At 35.5% G+C, this 26,929-nt stretch overlaps 1 protein-coding gene across 4 annotated transcripts in view; it reads right to left on the bottom strand.

The window, feature by feature from the left end:
* Positions 1 to 26,929, bottom strand: part of VPS13A (vacuolar protein sorting 13 homolog A) — a 116,411-nt gene that overhangs the window by 55,573 nt on the left and 33,909 nt on the right. For all 4 annotated transcript variants that reach the window (XM_068926777.1, XM_068926776.1, XM_068926779.1 and 1 more), the window contains exons 21-38: positions 26,464 to 26,596; positions 25,441 to 25,558; positions 20,227 to 20,365; positions 18,370 to 18,454; positions 16,076 to 16,248; positions 14,349 to 14,505; positions 13,949 to 14,028; positions 13,653 to 13,712; positions 13,417 to 13,573; positions 8,941 to 9,057; positions 8,753 to 8,856; positions 8,222 to 8,389; positions 7,288 to 7,595; positions 6,391 to 6,538; positions 5,287 to 5,437; positions 4,176 to 4,300; positions 3,045 to 3,223; positions 1,429 to 1,649 (exon numbers count right to left, since the gene is read on the bottom strand). In XM_068926777.1, coding sequence (XP_068782878.1) covers positions 1,429 to 1,649; positions 3,045 to 3,223; positions 4,176 to 4,300; positions 5,287 to 5,437; positions 6,391 to 6,538; positions 7,288 to 7,595; positions 8,222 to 8,389; positions 8,753 to 8,856; positions 8,941 to 9,057; positions 13,417 to 13,573; positions 13,653 to 13,712; positions 13,949 to 14,028; positions 14,349 to 14,505; positions 16,076 to 16,248; positions 18,370 to 18,454; positions 20,227 to 20,365; positions 25,441 to 25,558; positions 26,464 to 26,596 — 2,623 coding nt within the window. The remainder of the gene's footprint in view (positions 1 to 1,428; positions 1,650 to 3,044; positions 3,224 to 4,175; positions 4,301 to 5,286; positions 5,438 to 6,390; positions 6,539 to 7,287; positions 7,596 to 8,221; positions 8,390 to 8,752; positions 8,857 to 8,940; positions 9,058 to 13,416; positions 13,574 to 13,652; positions 13,713 to 13,948; positions 14,029 to 14,348; positions 14,506 to 16,075; positions 16,249 to 18,369; positions 18,455 to 20,226; positions 20,366 to 25,440; positions 25,559 to 26,463; positions 26,597 to 26,929) is intronic.

Here is a 26,929-nt window from a genome sequence, read left to right as displayed (position 1 = left end):
ACAAGCAACAAAATTGCCATACAGCAAATATAAAATGTCCATAATAGGCATTTTAGTCAAAAAAGCTAACAAAACAACTTGCATCCTAGTAAATTAATCCTTCTTTAGGGATACAATTTACATACTTGGCTTGAATATCCCACTGTATTTCACCTAGTATAAGGAGCAGTTAAGGTCTACCAAATTCCTTTGCTTACTGTATCAAAAACATAATGATGAAAAGACCAGACATTGAGTCCAACATTTTAGGCTCCATAATCTTTTGTAGGAATCAAAACAGTGCACCCATGAAGTCTGTGCTGGTATCAGAAAACATGTAGATCCCTGAAACAGACATGCTTCTAGACTCCTCACTGGAGATTTAAAAAACAAAAAAAAAAAAACCACACCTGTAAAGCTCTGATTATCTTCAGATGCACCAAAAGATCCCAAGAAACTTCTTAGTGAAGCTGAAAAGAACAACTTCACCAATGTTATTATCTATGAAACTGGCTAAAATACTAGCTTCACGAAACATCTACATCAGTCAGGGTATGATCTTATGGAAATGCTGGCCACATTTTTCTCTCTGAAAGAGTAATCTGGGAGTAGCAAAACATACACATTCTCGCACTGCACAATAATGCGGAGTGTGCTAATGCCTGAGGTACTGCTTGTGTGACCAATGTACTTTTATACATGACTTCTTCAATTGCTTAGAATTTGATCATCTACTAAATCACAGCAGGCCTAAGTTTTTCAGGATACAGGAGGGAGAAGGAGGGAGGACTTGCTTTGCAGACCTCATGGGAACTACCTGAGGCTTGGAAGCACGAAGAATAACCCATTTCCTGCTCTGATGCTCTAATGGCCTTCTGATGTCAGGTGTACAATTCTGCACTGTGAAAGAATCTTTGGTCTGGCCCAGCGTGAGCACTGATGTTACAAGCCTATTCACTGAGGTAGGGAGAAGAGCGCTAGTCAACTAGTGAAATGGCAACATTTCTGCAAAGCGGTAACGGGCATGCTGAATTCACGGTTAAGCATAATACAGCATGCCCCAGTATTTTCAGGAAGGATGAAAACGGTGGTGGTGGCCACCATCATTACGTATTTTGTTAAGATGGCTAAGACAGCCAAAACAAACCTAGACAGTGCCAGAAGTGACCGTCCTTTTCCAATTTATTTTATGTTAGGAATACGTTTAAGGTATTTCATTCGTCTTTGACAGAGCTTCTTATCAAAATAAGCACCTAACGACTGAGGGACACAAACCAATTTCTGTGGTCCAAAGAAAGAAATTTAAGCTGTTAAAGAAGAGAGACTGTTTTATACACATAAACAAGCACTGTAAATAACACAGAAAGAGTACTGTATTTTTAACAGTATTATCATGCTGAAGTTAAATGCATATTTAACTATAGATTTAAAAATATTTCCAGTGCATACCTTGTTCCTTTAAAGGTAAAGATTGTTTGAGATTTCTCTGTGCAGCAGCACTTTCCGCATTAGCCTTTAGGAATATATCCGCAACAGTAAGTAAAAATTCCATGCTTGCACAAAGGTAGATCTCTTGAACAATCGTATCAAGCACAGTGCCATCTCTCCCCTGCTTATAACTTATATCCACCATAAATTTCTTTTCAAATCCATGTTTCATTTCCACCATCCTGAAAGATGATTAAGACAGCACTTAATGGGAAACTAAGAAACAGCCACTCAAACACTGAAAGACACTCTCAAGATTCTTACGCCAGCTACAATACGACATTAATAAAAGTGCATTAAAGAACAGCACCCAAAATTTTAAAACATGACTATTGTGAACACTAACAAAAATTCTACAAAACATCAACACCAACAGGACATCAGCACACTTGCAAAATCTTTACTCAGGAAGCCTTCTCTCATCTACTCGATCACAAACCTTGGACATGATGGCTGAATTACATTTTTGTCTGCTTTCTCTTAGTGATTAAAAGGCAATTCAATAGGAGACAAAAGAACAGATTTCAGACTCTGTAATGCTACATTAGAATTCTACAATTTGAATTACAATTTTAAAAGTTAATTGTACATTTTTACAAATTACATTGTAATTTACATTACACATTAGGATTTACGGTAATCATCACTTGATTACATGAAAGAAAATCCTCGCTGCAAAGCATACGCACAGATATTGCAAGTGATGTAGTCTGAAGGAACTAGATGGATATACAGTGGACTACAAGAGGATGGAACACACATGACAGAATTTTTAGTACCAGGAGTAACAAAGGGAAAATAAGCTTTCATTTGACAGAATTAATGTTTGCTTGGAACACAGATGAAGAAAGAGAAAAAAGAAAATCAGAATTTCCAATTAGAATAACACCATTTCCAGTTTACAAGTATAACAGCACATGGAACACTCTTTGCCATTCACAAGGCTTCACGAAAAAAGTATATAAAACGTTAAAAATATAGAAATTAGAGGATAAAGAATAGATAAAGAAAACACATTTAATTCACCCTCCAAATTTTTCAACTGCACGAGGCAGAAGGATATTAGCAGTACTAAAATTGGATGTCCTTCTGAAAAGTAGCTTTGAGATATTCAAAATTACCTAACTACCTACTTTTCTCCTCTAATTAAAACTGTTCATGATTTTAATGAGCCAAACTGCACTCGAACAATTACAACACCTTACTTGCATACAACTTCATACCATGGTGTCAAAATGTTACACGTTACTGAACAGTTTGTTACTCTTCACCAAAATATCCTAGTTTTACTGTCCCAGTGCATTAACATAGCTGAAAATGAAATCTGTCTCCACATACTTTTATGTATTTCAATTTGAAAGTTTTATTACCGCACCTATAATGGTCTGCCACAAAGAGCATCTGCAACAAAAGGCAAATCAAGACACAAAGAGCTTGTTCATGTACACAAAAAAAAACCTTATAAAAAGCTTGCACCAAAAAATTACAGTAACAACAAAATATTAGAAGAGAAATACTTGCAACTCTTTTGCCAAATCCAATAAGCAATAGTTTAATATTTATGTTAAAACACACACCTTGGTGTAGCCTTTTGGATTGACTGTCTTTTATCGTCTAATGTACAGTTTGCTAACTTGACTGAAGCATTCACTGAACCATCTGATAACATTTTGACAGCAGCCGACATCAAAACTAATTTAAATTCTGCAAGCTTCAAAAGATCATCTCTTTGATCCATAACTGCAACCTGTTTAATCTGAAATCAAAATATTTTTGCAGATTTGTTTACAGATAATCGATGTGACACAAAAGCACGATCACATTCTAAATGGTAAAGTTTATAATGGCAACATATAAATAAGCCCACTGGTGATTCAAAACATGCCAGTTTCCTTAAAAATCAATAATGTACAGAGAAAGCTCCATAAACGCAAAGTATTACCTTTCCATCGGCTTGCTAGAAGAAACTTACACTAGTGAGAGGGAGGCAGCGTTTTAAAAGAAGGTAGACTTGTTATATGCAGTTCTAGTTTGTTCGCTGTTTTAAGTTTAAAAACATATGGCATATGGAAAAATACCAAATGTCACGAGAAAGTAAGCTGTATCTGATAAGGCTATGTAGTGTTCCACCAACTACTGGAAAATTCTTCAAAAGCTGAAGTAAAGGACTACACATTTACCATAAAATGCTATTGAACTTTTTAGTCTAAACTTTTCAGTAAAAGTTTTGCAAATTTAAACCAACAAGAACAGTAAAAATGAATTAATACTAATCCATTGTAATCCACCACAATATCATTTTTCAATCTCTCTCTACATTTTTCAATCTCTCTCTACAATCTACAACTTATATACATTTTATGTATGTGTGCATGTATAGCTAAAAACACACTTGCATCCCTCTGCATTTTTTTTTTCCAAAAACTGTATTTTATCCTAAGATAAGTGTGCTCTACATTTTCAGTTAAATTACAAAAGATGCCAGAGATTATGTGGTACCATTGGTTACGCTCTTTCATCCAATTTCCTTGTGCCAGGTGATTTAGTTAAAAGTAATTCTTCATCATTACCATGTTTGCTACCACTGCTAGAAATCACTTTCCCTACTTATAAATGATGTTCTCAGAACTAAAATATCCCTGGTCAGAATCTCCAGAACTCTAAGCATCCTCAAAGCTGTTTCTCTTTGTAATCAAAATTTTATTTACCTGTTTTGAATTTGGACTATACAGTACCAAAGTCAAGGAGTCAAATCTGAAATCCAGTTTTAGCGTTGTTTTAATTTTAACAGGTGAATGCAATTCCACAACAGCTGATGTCACGACAGTCACACCTTTCAGAAATCAGAAGTTATTCGTAGTAAAGAAAATTAACTGACAGCAAATAAGAAACAAATATATATTTTGCTAATAACTATTAAGGAGACTACAACCTCCCCTCTGTTCCACATATACATCCATCTGTATTTTAATGTTTTTGGTTTATTATGGGCCCATTAATGATTTTTGGTGAAATCACCCGTTTGACAAAACAAAATAATCTCCTTGTATTTTCTACGCACAATTTTGTCACCTTTAAGAAATAAATGCACACGTCACATTAATATTGCACAGTAATGTGTGCAAAAATTACAATGAATGCAAGTTTACTTTTATGCTCTTTTGTTTCATCTTGTCACGTATTTGCTATTTTCCACTTTTAAATGTATAGTTCAACAAAAGAGTCTTTTCTTCTCCCTTTTCTTTTAACTGATGCCTACTCAATAGGAACAAGCTTTTGGGATGCCATAATACTGACAAGATTAGCAGTTCCAAAACAAATATCAACAGAACCCGGATACACAAGAAAATAAAGATACACAAAAATGCAGGAAATTATTTCCAAATCAAGGAAATTATTTTGTAGTCTTCTCATACCCTCAAGGAAATTATTTTGTAGTCTTCTCATACCCACATATACACGCTTACCGGAAAAACCCTGAAGATACATAATAAAATAAGCATAATTTTCCCAAGTGTTACAAAACCCAACTAGCAGACTTCTAGCTGCAAACTGCATCACTGCCAGCAGGACAAGACAGTCCTTACAGCAAAACATGCTATGCTATAACATAATACTGCAGTAGCCTAGTTACTTACAGTTCCTCCAATTCTTTATCATTATTGTTGAGAATGACTTAGTAAACAATGCCAGCAGAACAGAGGTACACTTTTAAAAACAACTAAATCAGGTATCCTTTTATAAAGATAATTCCAACGGAAATAATAAATTTAATGCAATACCTAAAAGCCAGACTGTGCTTGATTTTAGAAAACATACCTGCAGAGTGTTGTGAACTACTACGTGCATCACTACAATGGCTATTTGTATCTTTTGGTTCTGGTATAGGTGGTGGTGCACCAGAGCTCCCGCCTATATTTTCATTTAGTGTCCTCAATATTGTGGTTATGTCTTCCTGACTGAGGATTAGCTTAAAGAAAACAAAATATACTATTAAACTCAGAACATCTCAGTTCACAAAAATGTTTGGTGACTAAAACCCAAGTTGTCTTGAATTAACAAATTAAAAGCAGCCACAGATGTTCTGAACAAATTTTGCCAGAAAGCCAAAAGCATGCATACTTATACCTCAGACACATAGGACATTTTCAGTAAATTTACCTAATCTGAGTCTCTCCTTAGGAGACTGAAAAACAAAGTAAATTTTTTTCTCATAACTCCTTAAAGCTTAAACTTCTATAAATCAGAGGTTGTTCGCACATTTTATTTTGTATCTGCAATCTTTCAAGCAAAGCTGCAAAGTTACAATTTAGAACTTGATTGCTAGAAGATATACTTACTGTTTGACCTATAGTTACCTAAAATAAGGTTACGTGGGTTTCGTCACTAAGTACTTGACAGTAAGGGTTACCAGATCCATTTCTGAATTTTGTAAATCTGTTGCTTCATACAATTGGTATGCTTCACATTTTCCGAAGTTAAATTTAAACAAACATGCACTAACTCTTACTCAAGCTTTCCACAGGTATGAACAAAGTACATGATCACGTCTTTAAAAACAAACAAACCCTAACTTTTTCCAATCCACCCTTGAAAGATATTGTCAGGTCAATAAAAACCAAGGGTGTAAGAGCACCCTCATTTCTAACCTGCAACGGTAATATGCACCACAATGTCTACCTGTAGTATTGCAGATCAAGTTGAGGGCTTAGATTAGCAAGCTCTCAAGCTCAAGAAAGCCCTCAAGAAAAGGCTATTTGCTTATTTCTTCTCACACGCTGAAACAACAAAATCCACTTGTCTTCAAATCAAATAATAACCCAAATAATAACCTAAATAAGGAGCTTGGGCTTTCATGGACAAAAAAAATGAATCCACTTCCCACAGATATTTTAAGAGCTGTCTTCAGAAATGAGTGCTTACATTCATAGGCTTGAGTCGTCCGGATATTTCAATATCAGGGACTTCACTATACCATGCAGCAGCTAAATTTCGTTCGACAATAACTTCCAGATTTAGTGGCTGCAGCAATTGTACTTCAGTTTGCAATGAACCATTCTCATAGTACGATCTGTGAACAGAAACAAAATACTCTCCACCCGACACAGTTCACTCACACGTTCTAGAGAAAACAAATAAAAGCATGTTTCTGTCTTTGCCTCATCTTTTTGAAAAGTGCTGTAAAACGTTCTGCATACCTGAGCGCCCTGCTCCTACTATCTCTAGCTGACACACCTTACTCCTCCAGCTTGGCATGGAGAGGTATTAGCGTGTTGCCAGCCTGGGATGTACCTAATTTCCTACAAGTTCTGAAAATCTCCAATTTGCTGTCCACTAGTTAGCAGTTCCTTCTCCGTTCTGGACTCTTCAGCTGTGTTTGAGAGCCCCTGCCTCCACTCTTCATCTCCTACACCAAGGCCATTTTCAACTGCTTCTTTAGAGCTGTCTGATTTAATTACTTTCCTGCTATGGACACCTTGTAAAACCCATCAAAATGCCTGTCCTAAGGCAGTGAACGATGCACAAGTCTGTTACTCGAAATGATACTCCCTAAGCAGACACTTCCTTCAATTAAAAGGGATATGTAAATGGCTATTTCTCCAAAACCAAAAATTTCAATTGCTTTTGCAAAGTCTTTCTCAATTTGCTGTTAAAGATAAAAGTATACTTTAATGTATACCATGCAACAATTAACTTGTTAACAATTGTTAACAATTAACAATTATTTCTTTCAAAAAAAGAACTTCTCAAAGCTCTCCAACTGAAGTATCCCATAAGAATTACATGAATTAAAAAGAAAAATCTTAGGCAGTACATTACCTGTATAACTTCAGTTCACTCAATCTCACTGTCATGGAGTCAATAACAGGCGGGAGAGTATATCGTGTTTTTGTTTTAGCAATAATGAATTGGTTCTTCACAGTGATCAGACCAAGATCAGCCACCAGGACATTAGCTGACATTGCTGACTGTGGAACTATCACCACTGGCGCCTTAATATTGATATCTAGTGCCAATCGGGAACTACGCTCTGCCAGCTCTTTTACACCTGTAGCTGCTTTCTCTGCTGCTTGAACAGTTGCCTCAGTAACGGCTTCCTTGGCAGCTTGAAAGTTATTTATAAAAGCCTAGAAAAATATATAGATCTTTGTAGTTATATTAAGAATATTATTTCAAAAAATACTATGAATTATATTTTAAACAACAAACTATCTTAGGATAATATTATATGCAACTTCATTTTTCTGATATTCTTTAATAGGATAGTCTTCCCTCAAAATGGAATAAAATATGCTCATATTAAAATGAATTTCTATACTGAATATTTAGCAAACTAGATGCTAATAGCCACGACCTTGTAAAATGACTTGTATGAATTATGCTTTACTTTTTCAGCTGGTGAGTAAAAGACAGGTTTCCTTGGCAGAATTTATACAAAAGGCATTCGTTTTCACGGCTTAATACTTATATTCCGACATTATCAACACCAAACTGAGTGCATGTGTAACAGTTGTCACAAACGGTTAAAACAAGCAAATACAACACATAACTGCATGCTTATCCTACCATTCCACAAAAACAAATATTCGGAGAAGAAAAGTAGTTAGCCCAACTGCCAATCCCAACTAAGCTTTTACAAGAATATATAAGAGGGTTCTTACAAACGGGCATCATCACTCATGTATTATTGCTATTTCTATCTTGGAATAGCTATCTGCATTCTAAGAGACAACATGTGTAAAATTTAACTTACCAAAATAGAGGAAATAAACTTGTGGACAAAAACTACTTGAATGCACCCAACAGTTAGGTAAATACGACTGTCAACAACATCCATATTTGTATACGCAGTACCATCTGTAGCGTTCACATAAGATATCATTCTAAAGTTGAAGACTTCTTTTCCTGTGATGTAAAGAGCCTTAGAAAAAAAAGGAGTATCTCTAATGAAAAAAGGTATGCCAAAGAAAAAGAATTCCAAACTGAAATGTAATACTTCAGGTTTCTAAGACGCTTTCAGTTTAACTACCTCCAAGTCAATGAAATCAGAAGCCATAATTACCAGCCAGCCATCGCAAGTGCACAAAATCAATTTTTGCCCAATAATCATTGGTTTTCTGGGGTCAGAATCATTCTTTTCCCCTGGGCAAGGGGAATATCATTCTGCCTGTAGAGAAGAATGTTCCCAGCAAACACATAAAGCAATGTAGAAAATCACAGCCGAGTGATTTCACAAACTAAGTTTAATTTAGCATCTCCACATAAATGACATGAAAACGTATACCTTCTTATACAACGCCATCTCATCAGCATCCACAATAATGATGTTCTTCAATTTTGCATTCACTTCTGTTGCTGCTTTTTTCATGATCACCTGGCTATCCAGACCTTTAAAAAAAAATTATATACAAAATTCAGAAACTATTCTGCTTTTGAAATTTTGTGTCTTTGTGATAGAAGTTTTGTTCTTACCTTCAATGTGAATTTCAGATATTCTATGTTTTTCCTCTCTAATAAAGACACGTAAACAGGACAAATCTGCACAGATATTGAGGTCGATAACATCTTCATACTTCGATTTTTTGGATGCTGTGGGAAATATGGATACTGCTATTGTTTCTTAGGTACTAATGCCCAGAATACTTAATTTGAAACTACTGTTATCAGTTAAAAACTTTTAGGTGTGGCTTTGAGACTTTTAAAATTATTATTATTTTATTTGAAGTAAAGAAATAGTTAAATACAGGCTATAGAAAAGGATGTGGAAGTATAAAAAGTGGAGTTGTCCAAGGAGGAGAAAAAGATGGTAATGTTTTAGTAACTCTCCTCTAAAGCCTGCTTTGTGATAAGCCTACAGCGCTGGCATAATGTACAACACTCATACTAGCAGGTAGGACAGGAACAAATTCATTACATGCACACAGAAGCCCTCATGTACTTCCTTAACTATTCAACGTTGGTATTTTAATAACTGCCAGAAACACATTTAAAATGTATCTACATGGCACAATGCAAAATTAGACATGCTGTATTCAGGACTAGGCAGCTTATCTCAAAAAATGGAAACATTATAGCTACACAACACTCTACCTGAGCTACTGATTGTCGCTTGCTATAAATAAAGGTGACTTTGTTTCTTAATCCATAAAACCTACATTTTCTAAATCCAAGTTTTAAACATGGAAATATCATTACTGAAACTAGACACTGAAGAAAAGAGACAGTGGATATCCTTCAAAGTGTGCATGGACAACCATAAGACCTAGAGAAAATACAGGAAAGGCACTAGGTTTATGCCTAGGAGAACTGTCCATGTCTCTATTCCACTTCCATTTGTTTCCAAAACGGAACAGGAGTGTAATACTGTTATTTCATTTCTAACAAAAATCAGCTCTGCACATTTTGAATGGAAATGAATGACCCCGCACAACACTAGCTGCAGCTACCGTGCTAAATATAGAAGCCAGCTGATGAGATATTCAATTAGTAGCATAATCCACTTTTCCTGAAAGTCAAATTTGAAGTAATGCTACACATTACTTGAAAAAACAAAGGGAAATATCATATCCGGTATTCAGGGACTTTCTGACTGGGTAAGTGCTTATATATATATCCTACAAGTAAAGCCGAAAGCAGCCAAATCAAAAACAATAAACATTCAAAACAGTTTTTCTCAGCATAGGTTTTCAGGTAAGATACAGCATCTAGTTATCATGAGTGAGTAAGGCTTTCTCAGAATTAGACTGTGGTTCCACAAATGTATCAACTCCAGCTGCGTGGGTTTTTTTGCATGTTAATAGAAGACAAGCTCCTGAGCCAAGGTAAATTAAGCAGTAACTATCCTCAGTCAAAGTTTGGTTTGTACAGTTATAGCTGAGGGGCGGGGACAAACATTACCTAGGAAAGCGTATTTTGTTGTCATTCATTACAAAGCTTTTCAGCTGCATAATACTTATTAACTAAATAGGAGGGAAATTGTCATACATTAATAAATAAGCAACTGATTTCATCCTTTGCCTCCAAAGGCCGTGCCAGCTACAAACACACACTCCAGTGTTTGCTAACATAACAAAACAGTTCAAAGGTAGAGAGTGTTGAATGTTGTGTTAACAGTTCAGTAAGACACAGAACAGAACCCCTCAAGTTCACAATCATATATATATGTACCTCCCAGTACACAAATGGTATTTCAGCGGGTGTCCAAGCATGTCCCTGTGTCAGTGAAATCAGAAAACCACCATGATTTAGAACAATCTGACATAGAAAAATTTAACATACTTCAAAATTAATATCCACTTAATCACAGCTGAGTGGGAGAGTATTTTTTCACAAAACAATTATTCAATGGAGTTCTGCAAAGCACCTTCAAAGGACGAACTGAGGAGTTAAACTTTTTAATAATTCCATGGAACAATAAAAACAGTTAGCTGAAAGACAGTGGCTAAGTGTCACATTACCATTTTTCGCACATCCTACCCCAACTGAACTCTCAGCATTCCTAAGGCCTTTTAGGGAGGCCTGTCCTCCCCAAAAATAAAGGCTACAAACCTTATTTTCTCTCATTTAGCTAACAACCTAATTCACTCCAAAGATAACTACATTTTCTTTCACAATGCTTTTTATGTTAGCAACAGCTAACAGAACCGATATAAGTTCAAGTACATTTGGGAAACAATTGGACAAACTGTTCGGTGCACAGCTCCTCTTCGAATCTGAGACTACTTTTTTGCAATACAAGTACTAACTCTGCATTAAATTTTTCTTCAAAAAAGCTAACACAATTAGACTAGTAATCCAAGAGTCTCCCATAACAAAAACATCCATGACACAGAATTAATCACTGGATATAAGTATGCAGTAGAGTTCCAAACACACTTTTGTTTTACCAAACATTTCTTTGTAAAGGCTGCACAAAGTCACATTCTCGAAAATCTCACCGTTACAAATGTGATATTCGAGGTTTAAAGGTAACAAACAAGCACTGAAGCTTAACTCAAAACGCTCAGCAAGAACTAAAGTCAACGAATGCACACAGCCTCAGAAAGATCTCACCAGCACACCAACAGGTCAGTTAGGTCAGGCAGATAGATGACAGAATTACTGAAATCACTAACACAGAGCAAGCATAAAAACACTTCAACTAGAATCATCTTGAGAATGAGCCAAGCCATGATTTTTTTTTTTAATCATTAGAAGAACTCTATGCGTCTTCAGATTAACAGAAAGGAACAATTGCAACTATCTCAGAGAAGCCCTACCCAGGGCAGAAAGGAATGTCACTGACATACTGTTGAGGATTTAATGTAAGCATTCACTTGAACAAGCTGGTTCGCAGATGCAAGATCAAACAATGGAGGTGTTGTTTGTTTTTATATACCATAATCAACAAATCAGACCTTGCCATATTCTTGGTCAGAGAATGGTAAAACTGCATAACAAACAAGCTGTGAACGAGAGACGTATGTTCCTCAGATGCAAGGTAACAAATAACTGTCTCAGTTCATCTCAGAAAAAACAGGCAATTTATTCTGCGTATCCTCAGTGCTTCAAATAGTGGGGGGGGGGAGGGAGAGGGAGGAATCAATCACAATTATTGCTGAAGAGACAGCTAATCTATCTTTTGCCTTGGGCTCAGCAAAGGTTTGTCTTGACCAATATATCAGCAAACCAGAACATGGAAAGAGATGAGATTCACTGACCTGATGATTAGGGTAGCATAATTCCTTGAGACCGGTGTTATCAGATAACTGACTGGCCTGCATACCTTTCAGGATGCAACAGTGCTAATGCTTTTGCAGGCCAAGGAAAGCTGGGAGCCCTAAAATTTATACATACAAGAGAGTTATCTACAGAGCTCTTCTGAGCTGACAAACATGTGGAGGCTCGCCAGATCTCTCTCAAATTGCAGGAATTCACATGCTAGCTATTTGCCCCTAAGACCACAGTAACTGAAATTAATGAATGCTACTATCAGCATCTTATGACAAAAGACTGAAAACGCTCAAGCCAACTTCCACCATTCAAACACTGCCTATTACACTACAAGCTAAATGCAAACTCTCATATGCCAATCTGAAAACCCAAAGTGACAGTTACAACAAATTATGCCTACAGAAACTTGCACCAATCAGAATTTGACCATTCAGCAAATGAGCAGAAAACTGTCCTAGAGCTTATGAAATGCAGTAGTATCTGTTTCACACTGATGTCTACAGCTAATGTATACACATTAATAAATTGCTAAAGATACACATGTGCAGGCTGCAAACCTAAGCCAACAGAAAATGTTGATAATGAGAAGGAAAATGGTGTACAAGGTTATTCCACTGAAGATGTGGAGGAAAATGGTAATTATGACATTATTTGAAAAGATATAATTGTCTGCAATATATTAAATAGACTTTTATCACAGTTTATTTCTTTATTTAGTATAAGAATCTTTTTTCATAAATATGTAATGCAAAAGTATATTATTATGATATGGGAAAATACTACAAACTACCATTCAAGACAGATTATCAAGATTAAGGGAATTTGAAGACATGCCTTCGAAAAATATGCTTAAATTTCCACCTCAGGAACTCTCAACAGCTGCAGCACCTCCCCTTGACTCTTTGACTCTATGCTTACTCTTCCCCTAATCACTTCCAGCCAGGGAATAACAGCATACTCTGCTACTCCATAAAACTCTGATAGCCAATATTACCACATGCGTAGCATGACTGAAATTGCAAAAGGCTGTAAAGTGCCTAAGTAAATGTACCTTAAACAAACTTTCTCATTTCAAAACTCATTGATCAGCTAGTTAAATAGAAAATAATATGTTTTCTTCCTTGCTTAAATGAAGGAAGAGAGGATTAAAAAAAAAAAAAAAGCACAAAAAAACAACAAACAAAACCAAAAAACCAAACAAACCCAGAGAGAGCAAAAAAAGGTAAATAAACTTACTTAATTTCTTAAGAACATCCTTCTTTTCCTCTACTTTTTCTTGGACTGGTTCTTCTGCAACTTTAGTTTCTTGTTTGGGTAGGAGATTGTTCAGATAGTTCATGGCATTTAGGAGAGTTTCAGTATGCAAATGAACATCGAGAGAAGAAAAATTCACCTGAAAGAACAAATTATTTTTATACAATATATTTCTGTCCCTCTAAAAGAGAAAGACGCATTAAAAAAAGGTGTCGTACCTTTATTTTCTGTAGAACATTCTGATAAACAGTTTTCAGTTCTGGTCCATTAATATCCGCCTACTCCACCAAACATGTATAGGAACAAAAAAAACAGGAGAAGTTTGCAAACTTCACAGAGAAAACTTATTTCAAAACTACAATGACTTACGATAGAAAAGTTAGTCTATTTAGAAACCAGGCACACCTTGCACATAAAATTCAATACATTACCTAATCAATAATGAAAATCCTTTCCAAACAAGGCTGTTTATTACTGGTTTACTATTCAATAGCAAAGTTAGCTGTTTTCTCACCTTTATGTATTCCAGAGTGAGAAGATCATCCTCTACATTATCCAAAGTAGTAATGATATAAACTGGTTTGTCATTGTCATCTAAATTAAAAAATATATACTTTTTAAAAGTTTTTTTAAATAGACTGAGTTAGACTACTAGCTTTCTATTATTTAATAAAAATAACTCTTATGTAAACTTAAAATAGTTAGATGTCTCTACTATCATCATCAGCACTGGAACAAAGTTATCAAAGCACTAATAAGTGAATGAGCTCCAAAATTACTTTTCTGCTTTCTCTCCCACTTTAGGAAAGCAGTCTTCCCAAGCTGATAAAAGAAAGCCCAACAGGCTTTCTGAAGACTAAGTCACAGAGCTAATTACTTGTGAATCACTTTCTGATCTGAATATAAATGCTTACCCATATACTCTGGACACAGTAGGCAAACTTCACGAAGGAAAGCATTTGCAGTCATGTCAAATGTTCTTAATTTGAGTTCAGTGCCTAACCCCACAACTTCAAGCTGCAGCACCGGTGTCTCAACATTATCGATTAGACGACATAATTTAATTAAGACCTAAAATATATATATATATATATATATAAATATATAAAAAATAAGGCATGGGAGTACCCTATCAGCTTTTATAAAGACTCATATATTTACGCACATTTTGCCAGTTAATGTTAATATTGATCATGAAACATTCTATAGCAAATGCCCTGGAAAAAAAATCCAGCTCACGAAACAATATAACAAGGATACTGTTTTCTGCTTTGTTAGTTTAAAAAAAAAAAAAAAAAAAAGCAATACCATGATTACACTTACATGAAATAAGTCTTTTTAAAAAATAATTCTGTAAAGCATTTAGCAATATTCAACTCAGTCAAAACTGGATTTTCAGCAAGCATAACCAGTTTACTACTTTTACTGGAATTTCTTCAAACTCTGCCAATAATAGATTCCCAAGTTGAATATGAACAGACAGGAGTTCCTGAATTTTCATTCATACACGACAAAGATGTTCAATAAATACCTGGCTGAGCTGTCCTAGGTGCCACTGCTATCATTTGTCTTTTATCCAAGGGAAAACAAAGATATGTAATCTACTTTTCTGTATAATGCACTACTACTCTATAAATAGGGAAAACCAAAACCAAATTTCACAAGCCATTTTGAACTACGAAGCCAACAAATGGAGAGGTATGTGGATTCTTAACAGAATCTTTTATTTTCCTATAGATTTTACAATGTACAAGCTTGCAGTAGAGAAGAATGACAAATATAGCACCTATTCTTAAACCAGCAGTACTTAAAAAAGAAACTGAATGTTTTAAAGAACCCTAAAAGGACCTTATCATGACACAAAAAATAAGCAGCTCTACAGTTCTTATGCCAGGGCAGTGTATAATAAGATATCCTGCGAGCTAGTTATGATGTTTTGAACCCTTTCTGTAAGCCCCTACCCTAAAACAGAACTTAAAAAGTTAATTCATTACTTATAGTAAACAGCAGAAACAACTTTGCTGTAGCCATGATGGTCTAATGACAGAGTGAAGCAATGTTTGTGGTAAAGGGCCATATCTTTTATCAGACCAATTGATACAGTTGCAAACAGTGATTGGCCTTTGGGCAAAATACTCTTTTTTCAAATCTGAAACAGCAAGAATAACACATAAAGCAATCTATGGTGAACAAGTCACAGATTTAGGCATGAGATCAACAGAGGCCGAGCAAAACTGTGGAGGGAGAACTGCTTATATGAAATGAATCATTAATGAAGCTCTCCCACTGACCACAGCAGTATCTCGAAAAAAAACATGTCAAGAGCTATGTCTTAAATCAAAACAAATGCGTAGAGAACAGTATTGCCTTTTTTTTTTTTTTTCGAATGAATGAATGATCACATGGTAAAGGCAATTCAGAGATAAATTGAGCAGGGAAATAAAGTAGATTAGGAAAGACATTTCAGTGCTGACAGGCACGCAAAACCACAATCCTGGCTTAAAAAAAAGTCTGAACCACACAGAAGAGTATCAGCAAGAAACAGGGAATGAACACTTCTGCATGGATGGATTCAAAAAGAACAAACAAGGAAGAATTGCAGTTCAGATGTACTTTGGGGAAAAAAGAAATGTAAATTTACCTCAGCTACTTCAAATCTGAGCTGGAAATCTGTCATATTCTTCATAGATTCTTGTTTACGTAATTTTTTTCGTCTTGTACTGTTACCTCGCTTGAGGGAAACAGGTGAGGCTTCAAAAAATGGCATGTCTTCCACAGGACTGCTTAGAGCATCATAAAATTCTTCTTCTGACTCTATACATTAATTCATAACAACATTACATATGCATTTTAGACAACCAATTCTGCAGTAACGTGACCTAGAATGTGTATGTCTCTGTCTAGAAATACTTAAAAAGTACAAGTACCTAGCTGATAAACAGCAACCAAAAAAGTCTGTTTCCGCAGTTATCTCAGTTCCTGCCTCTACAACTTCTCACAACACCTACAGTTCCCTCTATCACATCATCATAAATCACTCCTCATCAGGTAACTGCTCTGCTAGCATTCCCCAGTTATTGGTTATGCAAAAGACAGCACAAACTGGGGCTTATCTTGCTTAATATCTGTTCTGCCAGGCTGATTGCTATTGAGTTCATATTGAAGCCTTTGTCTCAGGTTCTTCAGCTCATTTTCTCCATCAAAAAAAAAAAAAAAAGCCCTTATGAACAGTGAAGTTAAAGGAATCTGTGGAACAGGTGTCATTCTTCTGAAAAAAGTAAGCAGATGACATTAAGAAGTATATTTTAGCACTTAAAAACATGTTTTAGATTGGGAAATAGTTTTTAACTCATGTTAAAAATAGCATGAGTAATTTAAAATGATCACAGAGCTGCATGTATGCTGGAATTGAAAAAACCTGTTTCAAAGTCTAGTTATTACTGTCTCAAATTAAATCGAATATGAGAAATGAATATTTGCTCCCATCTCACCCTAATTTTTAAGGAATGAAAGATGCCTTGTCCCTACCTTTGCCCACTAAAAGGAATTCATACCAAAAAAAACTGGCGAAGATGCACAGATACGTATTTGTATACATACTGAATACACACTGAATTTAAACTGATAGCCTCAAGGTAAAAGTGATTAGTTTGCTGATAATGCTGCTAGTGTTTGCAAACCACATCTATAACTAACTGAAGGTAGTAGAAAAAGTATTGTCTACTTTTTCGGCTGATTTTGTGCTTTGAGAAGACAAAGGTTTTTGATACCCCAATAGCACTAATATATTTGATAATCTTTCAAGTGTTACTACTAAATGGAATCTTAGAGTCTAGCTAAATTGTTTGAACAAGAAGTCAGAATTAAAAGTGACTAACTCCCTCACAATCCATCTTCTGTTTGATTCTGCAGAAGTCATAATGTTGTTGTTTAGAATAACACAGTTATTTCTACAGCATATTCATCATTTCAGTACATTGTAATTCAAATAAATCCATTTAAGTAGGAGAGAAGATCCTTAGCCAACGGAAAATAAATGACAAAAAACAAAAAAAAAAACACTAGAGGTCCAAGTATATATTCAGGCAAAAGATGATCCATATACAACTTCAGATGTTCTGAATCAACACCCTAAACATCCCACCTCTTTTCATTGACTATACCTTGAACTTAAGATTTTTATCTTCCCACTTAATTCATTCACGGATATTTGTTGTTCATGGTTATTTCTTTTTGATTTTCAGTAAGCACAAGGAATGCTCACAGGAACATTCAAGGCATGGTTCAGAAAACTTCAGCGAGTCCAGAGCAGCGTTGTACATTTCTATTAGCAAAACAGGCTATTGAAAATATACTTTTCTATACTCTACATTAGTTCCTCATACCATTTAGTATTTCATAAGCAGCTACGCAGCATAGAGCCAGAATTCTTAGAGGGTAGTGAAGAATATGATCTATTAAAATCTAAAGTCTTTTGACACACACAAAACTTGAAAACCTCATAAAACTTTTCTGAGTAGGGAACGGCTGCAGATCATTAAAAGATTCATAAAATGGAAGACATCACAAGTCTCACCGTTTTCCGTATCAACACAAACTATAAGGCCATTTGATCCTCTGTTTTCTACTACAGATGCACAGTAACATACACAGAATTAAATAAAAATAAAAAACCCATCTTACCAAACAAACGTTGTACCATTTTGCCTTCAGGAAGAGTTAGGAACAAGCAAATAAATTTTTGCTTCACTGAGAAAATACACAAGTATTTTGCAAAGAGCAAATCATAAGAAGCTACATAGAATACAGTGTTATTCAACCTCAAGAATTTGCGACACAGCCTAAAAATTGTGATTTCAAGAAAATCAAATTAATACAGTGAATTTAGTATCTTAACCTGTTTATTACATCAGACTTCGAAATAAATTGCTTTACCTGACTCAGCAAATGAATGAAGATCCAAAACAGGAAGCACACCTTGTGATAAATGTGGTGCTGACAGCACAGGGGATACTGCAGCCTGAAACACAAGATGCTGTAAACAGCTCTGCTTAAATTCACTGGTCACAACTATTGCCTTCACATTTGCTGCTACTTAGAAATTTTATAGCTCAAATAAATTAGACCTGTTTTAAGTGCAAATTACTACATTTAAATAACGCTTGTGATCACTAACATTAAAAGAATGGGCAGAAACAGGGTCTCAAATTTGGTAGGAGCATCAGGTACTACGCACTCCGCCAGGGCTAGAGGGAATGCATCAGGAAGCATGGAGGAAAGATTCTGACACCCACCTGCAGAGATTGAAAGACACTCACAGAAACAGCACATCACAGGAAAATACAGGAAAGACAAAAACCTAGGAAAAGGCTTTTATGGGACTAGCGAGGGCAACTTCAGAGAACCATAATTCTTATAAAAGTGAGATGACACTAGTTGACTGGTGGGAAGTTGGGGAAAATTGCTGCAGGAATCATCAGAGCAGACCGAATTATCTCCAAGCTTCTCCATATATCTGGAAAAATATATTCTAGTAGAGTCCCTGGTTGCAAATGATACCTTTGTCTATAGCCTAGAGAAGCAACTGAAAAGGTGTGAAACGTCACTCTTGCCACTGAGTGGAAAAAGGGAAACAAGAAATCTTCACTCCATACTATATCCAACAGAATGAAATTGTCCTAGTGCAGGCAACCAAAAGGCTCATTCACCAAAGCCAGATTTCACATCAAGCCTCAGAGAACTTCAGAAGACTCCGTGGTTTTAATTTCTAAAAAGTATACTCTGCATGCTCCGTATGCATATTCAGCATAAAAGTACCTTGCACTGCACACTAAAGCAAGGAAGAGGTGTGCAATGTCTGCATGCTTGTTCCCCTTGAATGCCTTTGCACACATGATAGCAGTTGTGGGTTTTTTTTTTTTTCCAGTTACTGCTATTTTCAAAGCCCAGTTGGTTGATGATTAGTAACTCTCAATATCCTATAGAAATCTATAAACAGTGATAACAGTCTAACATTCCTATTTGAACTTGACTTTCAATAGGCTACTAAGGCTCCACTTTTCATCTTGCTTTTCACATTTCAACAGTCTCTGCTCCCAGTTCTCAGCCTGCAGTTTGACCCTAATTTTTATACTTTTACCCTTGTCTATGAATGACAGATATATGAAGTCTTGATGACTCTTGGATCTGTGGAAGTGCCTCATCTGTAAGCCTTTCACATCATAATAAGATAAGGAGGAAGCACTAGAAGGCTTGACTCCACAGTACCAAGTCAGTAAAAATACCATATGATACTTTCACGGTAAAGTGGACTACCCTCCTGCACTGAAGTGCAAGAAACTGCAGGGTGCAGAAGTCTAGAAGGATCTGTTCTGAAGAGTATTTTGTTTTCGGAGCCCAAGAACAATTCCTCCACTCACTCCAAATATAGAGGAGCCATCAGGACAAAATTTACATGCTGAGCTCTCTGGAAAGGATTTCTCATCCTTTTTGGTCCCGAAATGATGTGATGGCACAAATCTCAGAATAATTTTAGCTACAAGGATTAAATCACGGGCATATATTCCTCCAGCACCAAAGTGAAACACACAAAACTTCTACAGCTTTAGAGAACTGGTTAGGATTTTCAAAGGATGCTAAATTCTAAGATGGCTAAATGTTAAGGTGGCTTGTTCTCCATTTTATTCTGCTCCTTTGAAAACTACAGTGCTCATAGCAAGGAAGTATTTTTCTGATAGTTATTACTGAAATAATTAAAAGAAAAAAAAAAAAAAAAGGACGGACGGATCTTACCTCAGATATTTTGGGGGGAGAACTGGTAGCAGGAGTACTTTCTGGTTTCGGAATGCTGTCAATTAGCTCCAAGATACTTGTCAACTTTTGGTCTGATACTTGGATAGAAAGTAAAGGCAGCTGTCCAGACAGTTTGAACCTGTTATGTAAATAATGTTATTTATGTAATAAATGTTATTTCAGAACAATTTCTTTCAAACTTCACATTCATTTTTCTCTGAAAAGCATATTACTCTTGTTGGTCAGAAAACGGCAAACCAAAACTGTTACATGTAATATACCTATGTGACTTCTGCTGCCCACAGAACAGTTGCTTAACTATTAAACTCACAGATAGTAATGCAATTTACATTTCCATTTGGTACAACGCCTTGTAGATGAAGGCTGCAGATAATAGTAACTTCCACTTCTGACTTGTCTGCATAAAGCATATCATCCTCACAATCAGAAATTCCTCTCTCTTGTTCATGCATTTCATTTAATTACTTAATAATAACAAATCATGTAATTAAGGACTTGCACTAGTATTTCACAGAAGAAAAGAATTTTTTTTGCCTAAGAACATCTGCAACACAAAATGTCAAGCAAAGTATTCAAAAGCACTTCCTCAAAGTTATGTGTTTGTTTTATTAAGCTCGCTCTAGCAGTAGTCTAGATATTTAAGATAGGAATAAAATGCATAGCTATAAACAAAAGAACAAAACAATAGTCTTAAAAAAGGGCAGCAGCTAAATTTTAAGCTGTTTGAACAGGCTTTGGCCAATAATAGAATCACTTCAAACAGATACTGACTTTCTAAAGACCTAAAAACCATCCCAGTTCTGCACAGAACCAAGTGACCTGGCTCCAAGAATACAATATAACATCATCCGATTAGACCAAATAAAGAAGTCTGTTCAATGAATCAACTGTCCGCAGAAGTGGGCAGCGGCAGACGCTTAACACATGTAGAGTATAAGAAATAGGACTTGCACTTTCCTCCCTGTTTTATTGTGCCCAAATCACGGCTGAATCTTCACAGGAACATGATATGTAATACATTCGCTGGAGAAGATGAGAGAAGATTTTCAACAGTCATCCTCCACTAACTCTGGGACCGCAAGAATAACTGGAAAAATGTCTCCTCATACCTGGGCAAGCCAAGTACAAAGTTGTACATGTCAAATTGTACCAATGTGAACCTAGTTTTCTACAAGTTATAGATTTCTTCAAATCCTTAAATTCTTAAGGAATTAAGCCTCAACAACTTTTAATTTGCTTTCAAAGAGACATTTAATCTTTTTTTTCCACTTCCTTTCATTTTAAAGGAGCGGGGCAGAGGTGGTATGTAATGCCTGGTCTGAAAGAACCTGTTTATCTATTGCTTGAGTAATCAGTAATCTAGAACACTTAGTGGTTCTCATTTCCCTTACACTTAAAAAAATAAAATAAAATAAAAAGTTTATGTATATTCTTAGAAAGTTTTTAGTTTTTTGTTGGGGAAAAAAATCGGACACCTCCTTAGACAGATATATATATATATATATAAAACCTTCACTATCAGCAGGAGCAGCTTTATACAAGACCACAGCAGGTAGGGTAAAGGCATAATGTTCCATCCTACTGCACCTCTCTGTTGCTTATACCTTGCTCTTTGACTGTAAGTTCTTTAGGGAAGGGTTACCTTGTGATGTATGTTTCAACAGTGAACAGTCGAAGGACTGAGTTCTTATGCAGATACAATGCAAATAATCATCCCTGGCTCGCTACATTATTTTTTAATGAAAAAAGCATTTAATCTTCATCAAACTTCTGAAAGTGGAATATTGTTATTCTCACTTTGCAGACAGAAACTGAGACAAAGAGGAGCTATGTACTTCAGTCAAACAGGCAACTTGTGCAAAAACTTCTTGCCAAGTTCAGATCAGCATTCTTTACATTTGTTTCTCTGTAAATATCACCATTCTTAAAGCTACAAATAATAAGGACATAGGAGCCTTTAGATCAGAAATTTTTAATGGAGGCTATAACATTTAATACGCAGAAGGACGCTCTTAATGTTGGGTATCCTAATACCCAATGGATTCACACAACCTTCAAGAAACAGTCAGCAGATGACAGACTCCCAGAGACAAGCTGCAGCAAATGGGGTAAATGAAACAGAGATGATGAAGAAACAGAAAAATAAAAGAAACCCCACACCCTTGTACAGGTCATAAAAATCACAGAATCATACTCTCATTCTGAACGTGAAATGACAGAAACAATAAGTCACAACTCCAGCCTGGTCTCAGAAATGACAGACAGATATTCAGATCAAAAATACAGGGCGAAGAGAAAGAAAATATGAGAAGACAGCTTGATATTTTTAAAGTTCAGGTTAAAAGTCCTTGCATACTAGTCTTTCATGAATGAAAGCGACATAAATTAGTATTCTCTCTAAGGTGATAACATAGACAAGAGCCCTTCTAAACAAACTCAGCACTAAGTACTGCTAAATTCAGTACTGCTTTTAAACAAACGTCACGCGGAATTCAACTGGAGACGATGGTCTCCCAAAGAACAGCAGATAACAATAACAAATCAAGAAAATATAAGCATTCAATTATCCGCTTTTTAGGCTCCTTAAAGCAAAATAATTACCCTCCAAACTACTCATTCATTTAATTTCTACTAGACTTGGCAAAGCAAGTACTGACACTAGACTTCACTGTAGAACAAATATTTTTCTACTTGTCCTTCTTAACAGAACTATGCTGTTTTGAATTCTTCAACACAGACCTAAACGTTAATGAGAAAAAGCTCAGGAAAAAATATAATGTTGGCTTTGTATGTATAAATATACTTACAAAAACTGGAATATAAATGAACAGCTACATCTATATTAAAATACATGAATATGTATAACTGAGTAGTGCAATTCTGATGCACAATACTCTACTCAGAGGTCATGACTAACCTCTGCAGTTTAGAGTACTTTTACTGTTAGAATACAGAAGCTATCAATTCATTTTTATCATCTGTGCATGAAGTTGTCTAAACATGTTGTGGGCCTAATTACTGGTACATCAACACACATTAACTGACCGTTCCTTAAAACAAAAAGAGGTTAAGCACTGGTTATATATGTATATGTATGGGGGAGGATGTACAGGTGGGGAGGACCGTATGTGTGTGTATATATATGTATAGATACATATATATATGTATCTATGTGTATACACACACATACACACACATATATATGGCACATGAAGCTATACTGACACTGATAATATTGACAGGTTTGACCTCAGCTAGAATGCATACCCCTTGCATCAGTAAGCCCCTGAAGAGAGAGGGTCAAATCTTCACTTTCAGGTAAGGAGTTGCTCTCCCTGTCATTTCAAGATTGGTAGATGACTCTTGATTACTATAACAGCCTGCAGATTACCTCCTAGAACCATAGGCTGAAGCAGGTACAAAACAAACAAGTTTAGCTGTTGTTGAGTCATGGTATCAGTATACTGGTTTCTCAGTGGAGGTTCAAATGTTAGTTATGATCAGTAACTCACTGTGGTATATGCTTATCTAGTTCCACATCACTATCTGTGGCGTTCTGTAAAAGTTGTAGACAGCACAGGTACTTAGAAAGATGCAGCACCTGATGAGTGCTCTCCAAGAAATATTATCTCAGCAGAGGCAACATTTGCCAAATTTCTAGACACAGGTAGAAATCATTTATTTGTCAAGTAACTGACCTTATGAGAACATGGAATACAAAAGTAACAACCATTAGAGACAAATTTCCCAGAAACAGATGAGAAATACTGTAGACAGAGATAAATTGCCACCAAAAGGAGAAGCACAGCTGGTAGCCAAAATAATGAGTGATGCTACACAACTGCAATAGGTATTCTCATTAAGAACAGATACTCTCTGCTTAATCCAGGTAATACTAGCATAATTCAGAGAGATTATGCAGATTACAAATCTACACTAAAAATGATATTCTCTCATGTGACCACAGAAATAAAGGCTCACTTCCCCTTCCTGGCCTTTCTGAAGGAGTACCTTTAGGAATTTGTTTTTTTTCCTTTACATCATCTTTTCCACAGAACAGAGAAAAAAAGCAAGTAGGAAAAGAACAATTTCACTTCCTTAGGCAGTCAAGCATCAAATTCACAACTTGGCCTACCTTCCAGCAGGTGGCACCATTACACCGTGTAATCATTAATCTGTAGTCACATGACTCAGCATTGGTGATGGTCATTATTTTTGATTTTATTTCTAAGCACATTCTAGATACTTCATAATTCTTTTATTTCATAAACTGCCTCTTGATTTTGCCGATTACTATAAAGTGTTCTAAAATAACTTTATGCAATAACCTATTTATATGCCATTAACTTTCTGAAATGCCTAGCTAAAAATCTGTTAATTTCCATCTGTTGTAAGCGTGAAATAAATACACGCTGCTTTGCTGCAGTATAATAATGTGGTTCTTATTAAATTAATAAACAAAATTACCTCAGAAAGCATTAACGTGCTAGTTCACAAGTACTTCAATACTGAAGGGATGTTTCAGCAAATAGCATCTGATTTAGACATTAGTGAAGATGCATTTTCCAAAATATCTGCAAAGTGAATCATTGCCATTTTGACTCTAGTGATTTCTAATACTAAACTGGCATCATCAACATTTCCTTCTGATTGAATATAGGATCTATAACTACTAGACATTTTTAACAAATAAGCCTAGAGTGCAAATTTGATGAATTAAGGGTTATCTTCCTGAGAAGTGATCTCCGATGAACAGATAAGCAAGATTAATAACCTAGGTGAAAGAGAAAGAGTATAACAGAACCTTACTTGTTGGAATATTTTTGTGATGTTTGTGATAGAGGACTGTTAAGTTCAGCTCTTTTGCATCTGCCGTATTTCCACTACGGACTGAAATGCAACTATTAGGAAGACAGATCTAATCAAAATAGGTTTTAATATATTTTAATCAATATAAAAATATATTTAATATGTATAATTATTTTATCTAACATTCTATATCTCTCCAGTATCTGGCAACTCCTTGGGTCTCCTTTATGAAGCTGAAAGCACAGGGTGTAGAAGACATTTTACTTCCAAGTATCACACATCGCCAATGTAAAATAACACAAAAAGTATAATTAGATACTTGATTTTCCTTTTTCCCTTAAAAGCCACTTACTGTAAAATTTCAAAATGAGAAAAAAAACATACTTGGGCATTCTTGCATCTGTGACAACCATTGCCCTGCTAAATTCTACTTTTACATCCAAGGGCTGCAAGATATGCTGAGATGAGCACTTCAGCTTACGAGCCTCTTGCCAGTTTTCATCTAAAACAAAAATGGAAAACTTAAGATTTTTTCTGTGAAAGGTATTTTTTCCTTGTTAAATATATCACAGAATTAATATGTATGATATCAGTTAGCATACAGTGTTAAAAAATGCAAATGATGTGATCTCCTTTACAGCTCTGACCTAAGTACATGCATGACACAGACAAAACAGTATTTAATACTTCCCACTCTCCAGGTCTAACCAGCTACCTAAACGACAGTGCAGACTCCATAGGGCTTAACTCTTAAAACATACACTGTACTGGGAGTTTAGACTTTGGATTCCCCTCTGGAACTAGAGAGCTAAGAATTAAATGCCAAAGGCTTCTTTGTTTCTGACTCTCTATGGTTAATTCCAAGAACTACTGCTAAACGTTTCCCTCAGTAAGGGATTCTGATCCTTTCTTTACCTCCATAAAACGATCAAACCTATAGCTATACTTGTGGAATCTGTTTTAAAGTTGGAGGGAAGCAAAGAAAAGGCACTGAAAGGCAATACCATAAATGAACGAACTAGACTGCTGGAATAAGAGCAAAAGCTCACGTTTATCATACACCAGTCAAATGAGACATTTTGGGGTCTTAAAAATATAATTGATAGCTTTATAGTGTACATTTATTTACATCAGCAAAAGCTAATATTGTAATCTATACTGACAGGCTTAAAGGTGCACCTAGGAAATTCATAGTGTCTTTACAAGACCGAGTTTAAAACATGAGTTTAAAGATTCTCTGATTAAAAAGGACACGGCAAGTACTCATCTGTGGAAGTACAGAAGAGGCTCTTAAACAGTGCTATCACTACTTTAGCCACTTCAGTTAAAAAATTTTTTAAAAAAGGCACATCAACTATCAAAATATTTTTAATCATATGAGGAAAGGTTTCCTTCATGAATACTCACCATGTTTGCTGTACAGTAACTGTATGCTGCTGAGCTGGACATCAAAACTGTCATAAGCTCTTGACATTATATCTTCAATAGAGCTTTGTCCTACTTTAAGTTTTGATAAATCAGAACGACTCTTACTTTTCATCTTAAAAATAGTCACAAAAAAATGCAGTCAATTTTAAAACATCCTAAGCACTAATTCTATACTCCATTCTACCATGATGAAAGATTAAATTTAAACCCTCAGTAAAAGGGCACAGATCATTAGAAACATCAGAGCAAACCAGCTATCTAAGCAAGCAGCCTACATCCAAACAAGTACTGGAGAATATTAAGTTTTATTGGAATGAAAAAAATCAAAGTCTACAGAATTTTACACAATATAATTTATACAGAAGAAAATGATTTTAATTTCCTCAAACCCTTTACAAGCATTAACATCACTGTGTATTTTTATATACAAAAGTACCGCTATGTT

The sequence above is a fragment of the Struthio camelus genome, chromosome Z (assembly GCF_040807025.1).
Source record: "Struthio camelus isolate bStrCam1 chromosome Z, bStrCam1.hap1, whole genome shotgun sequence".
Taxonomy (NCBI): domain Eukaryota; kingdom Metazoa; phylum Chordata; class Aves; order Struthioniformes; family Struthionidae; genus Struthio; species Struthio camelus.
This window is presented reverse-complemented; position numbering and strand designations above follow the sequence as displayed.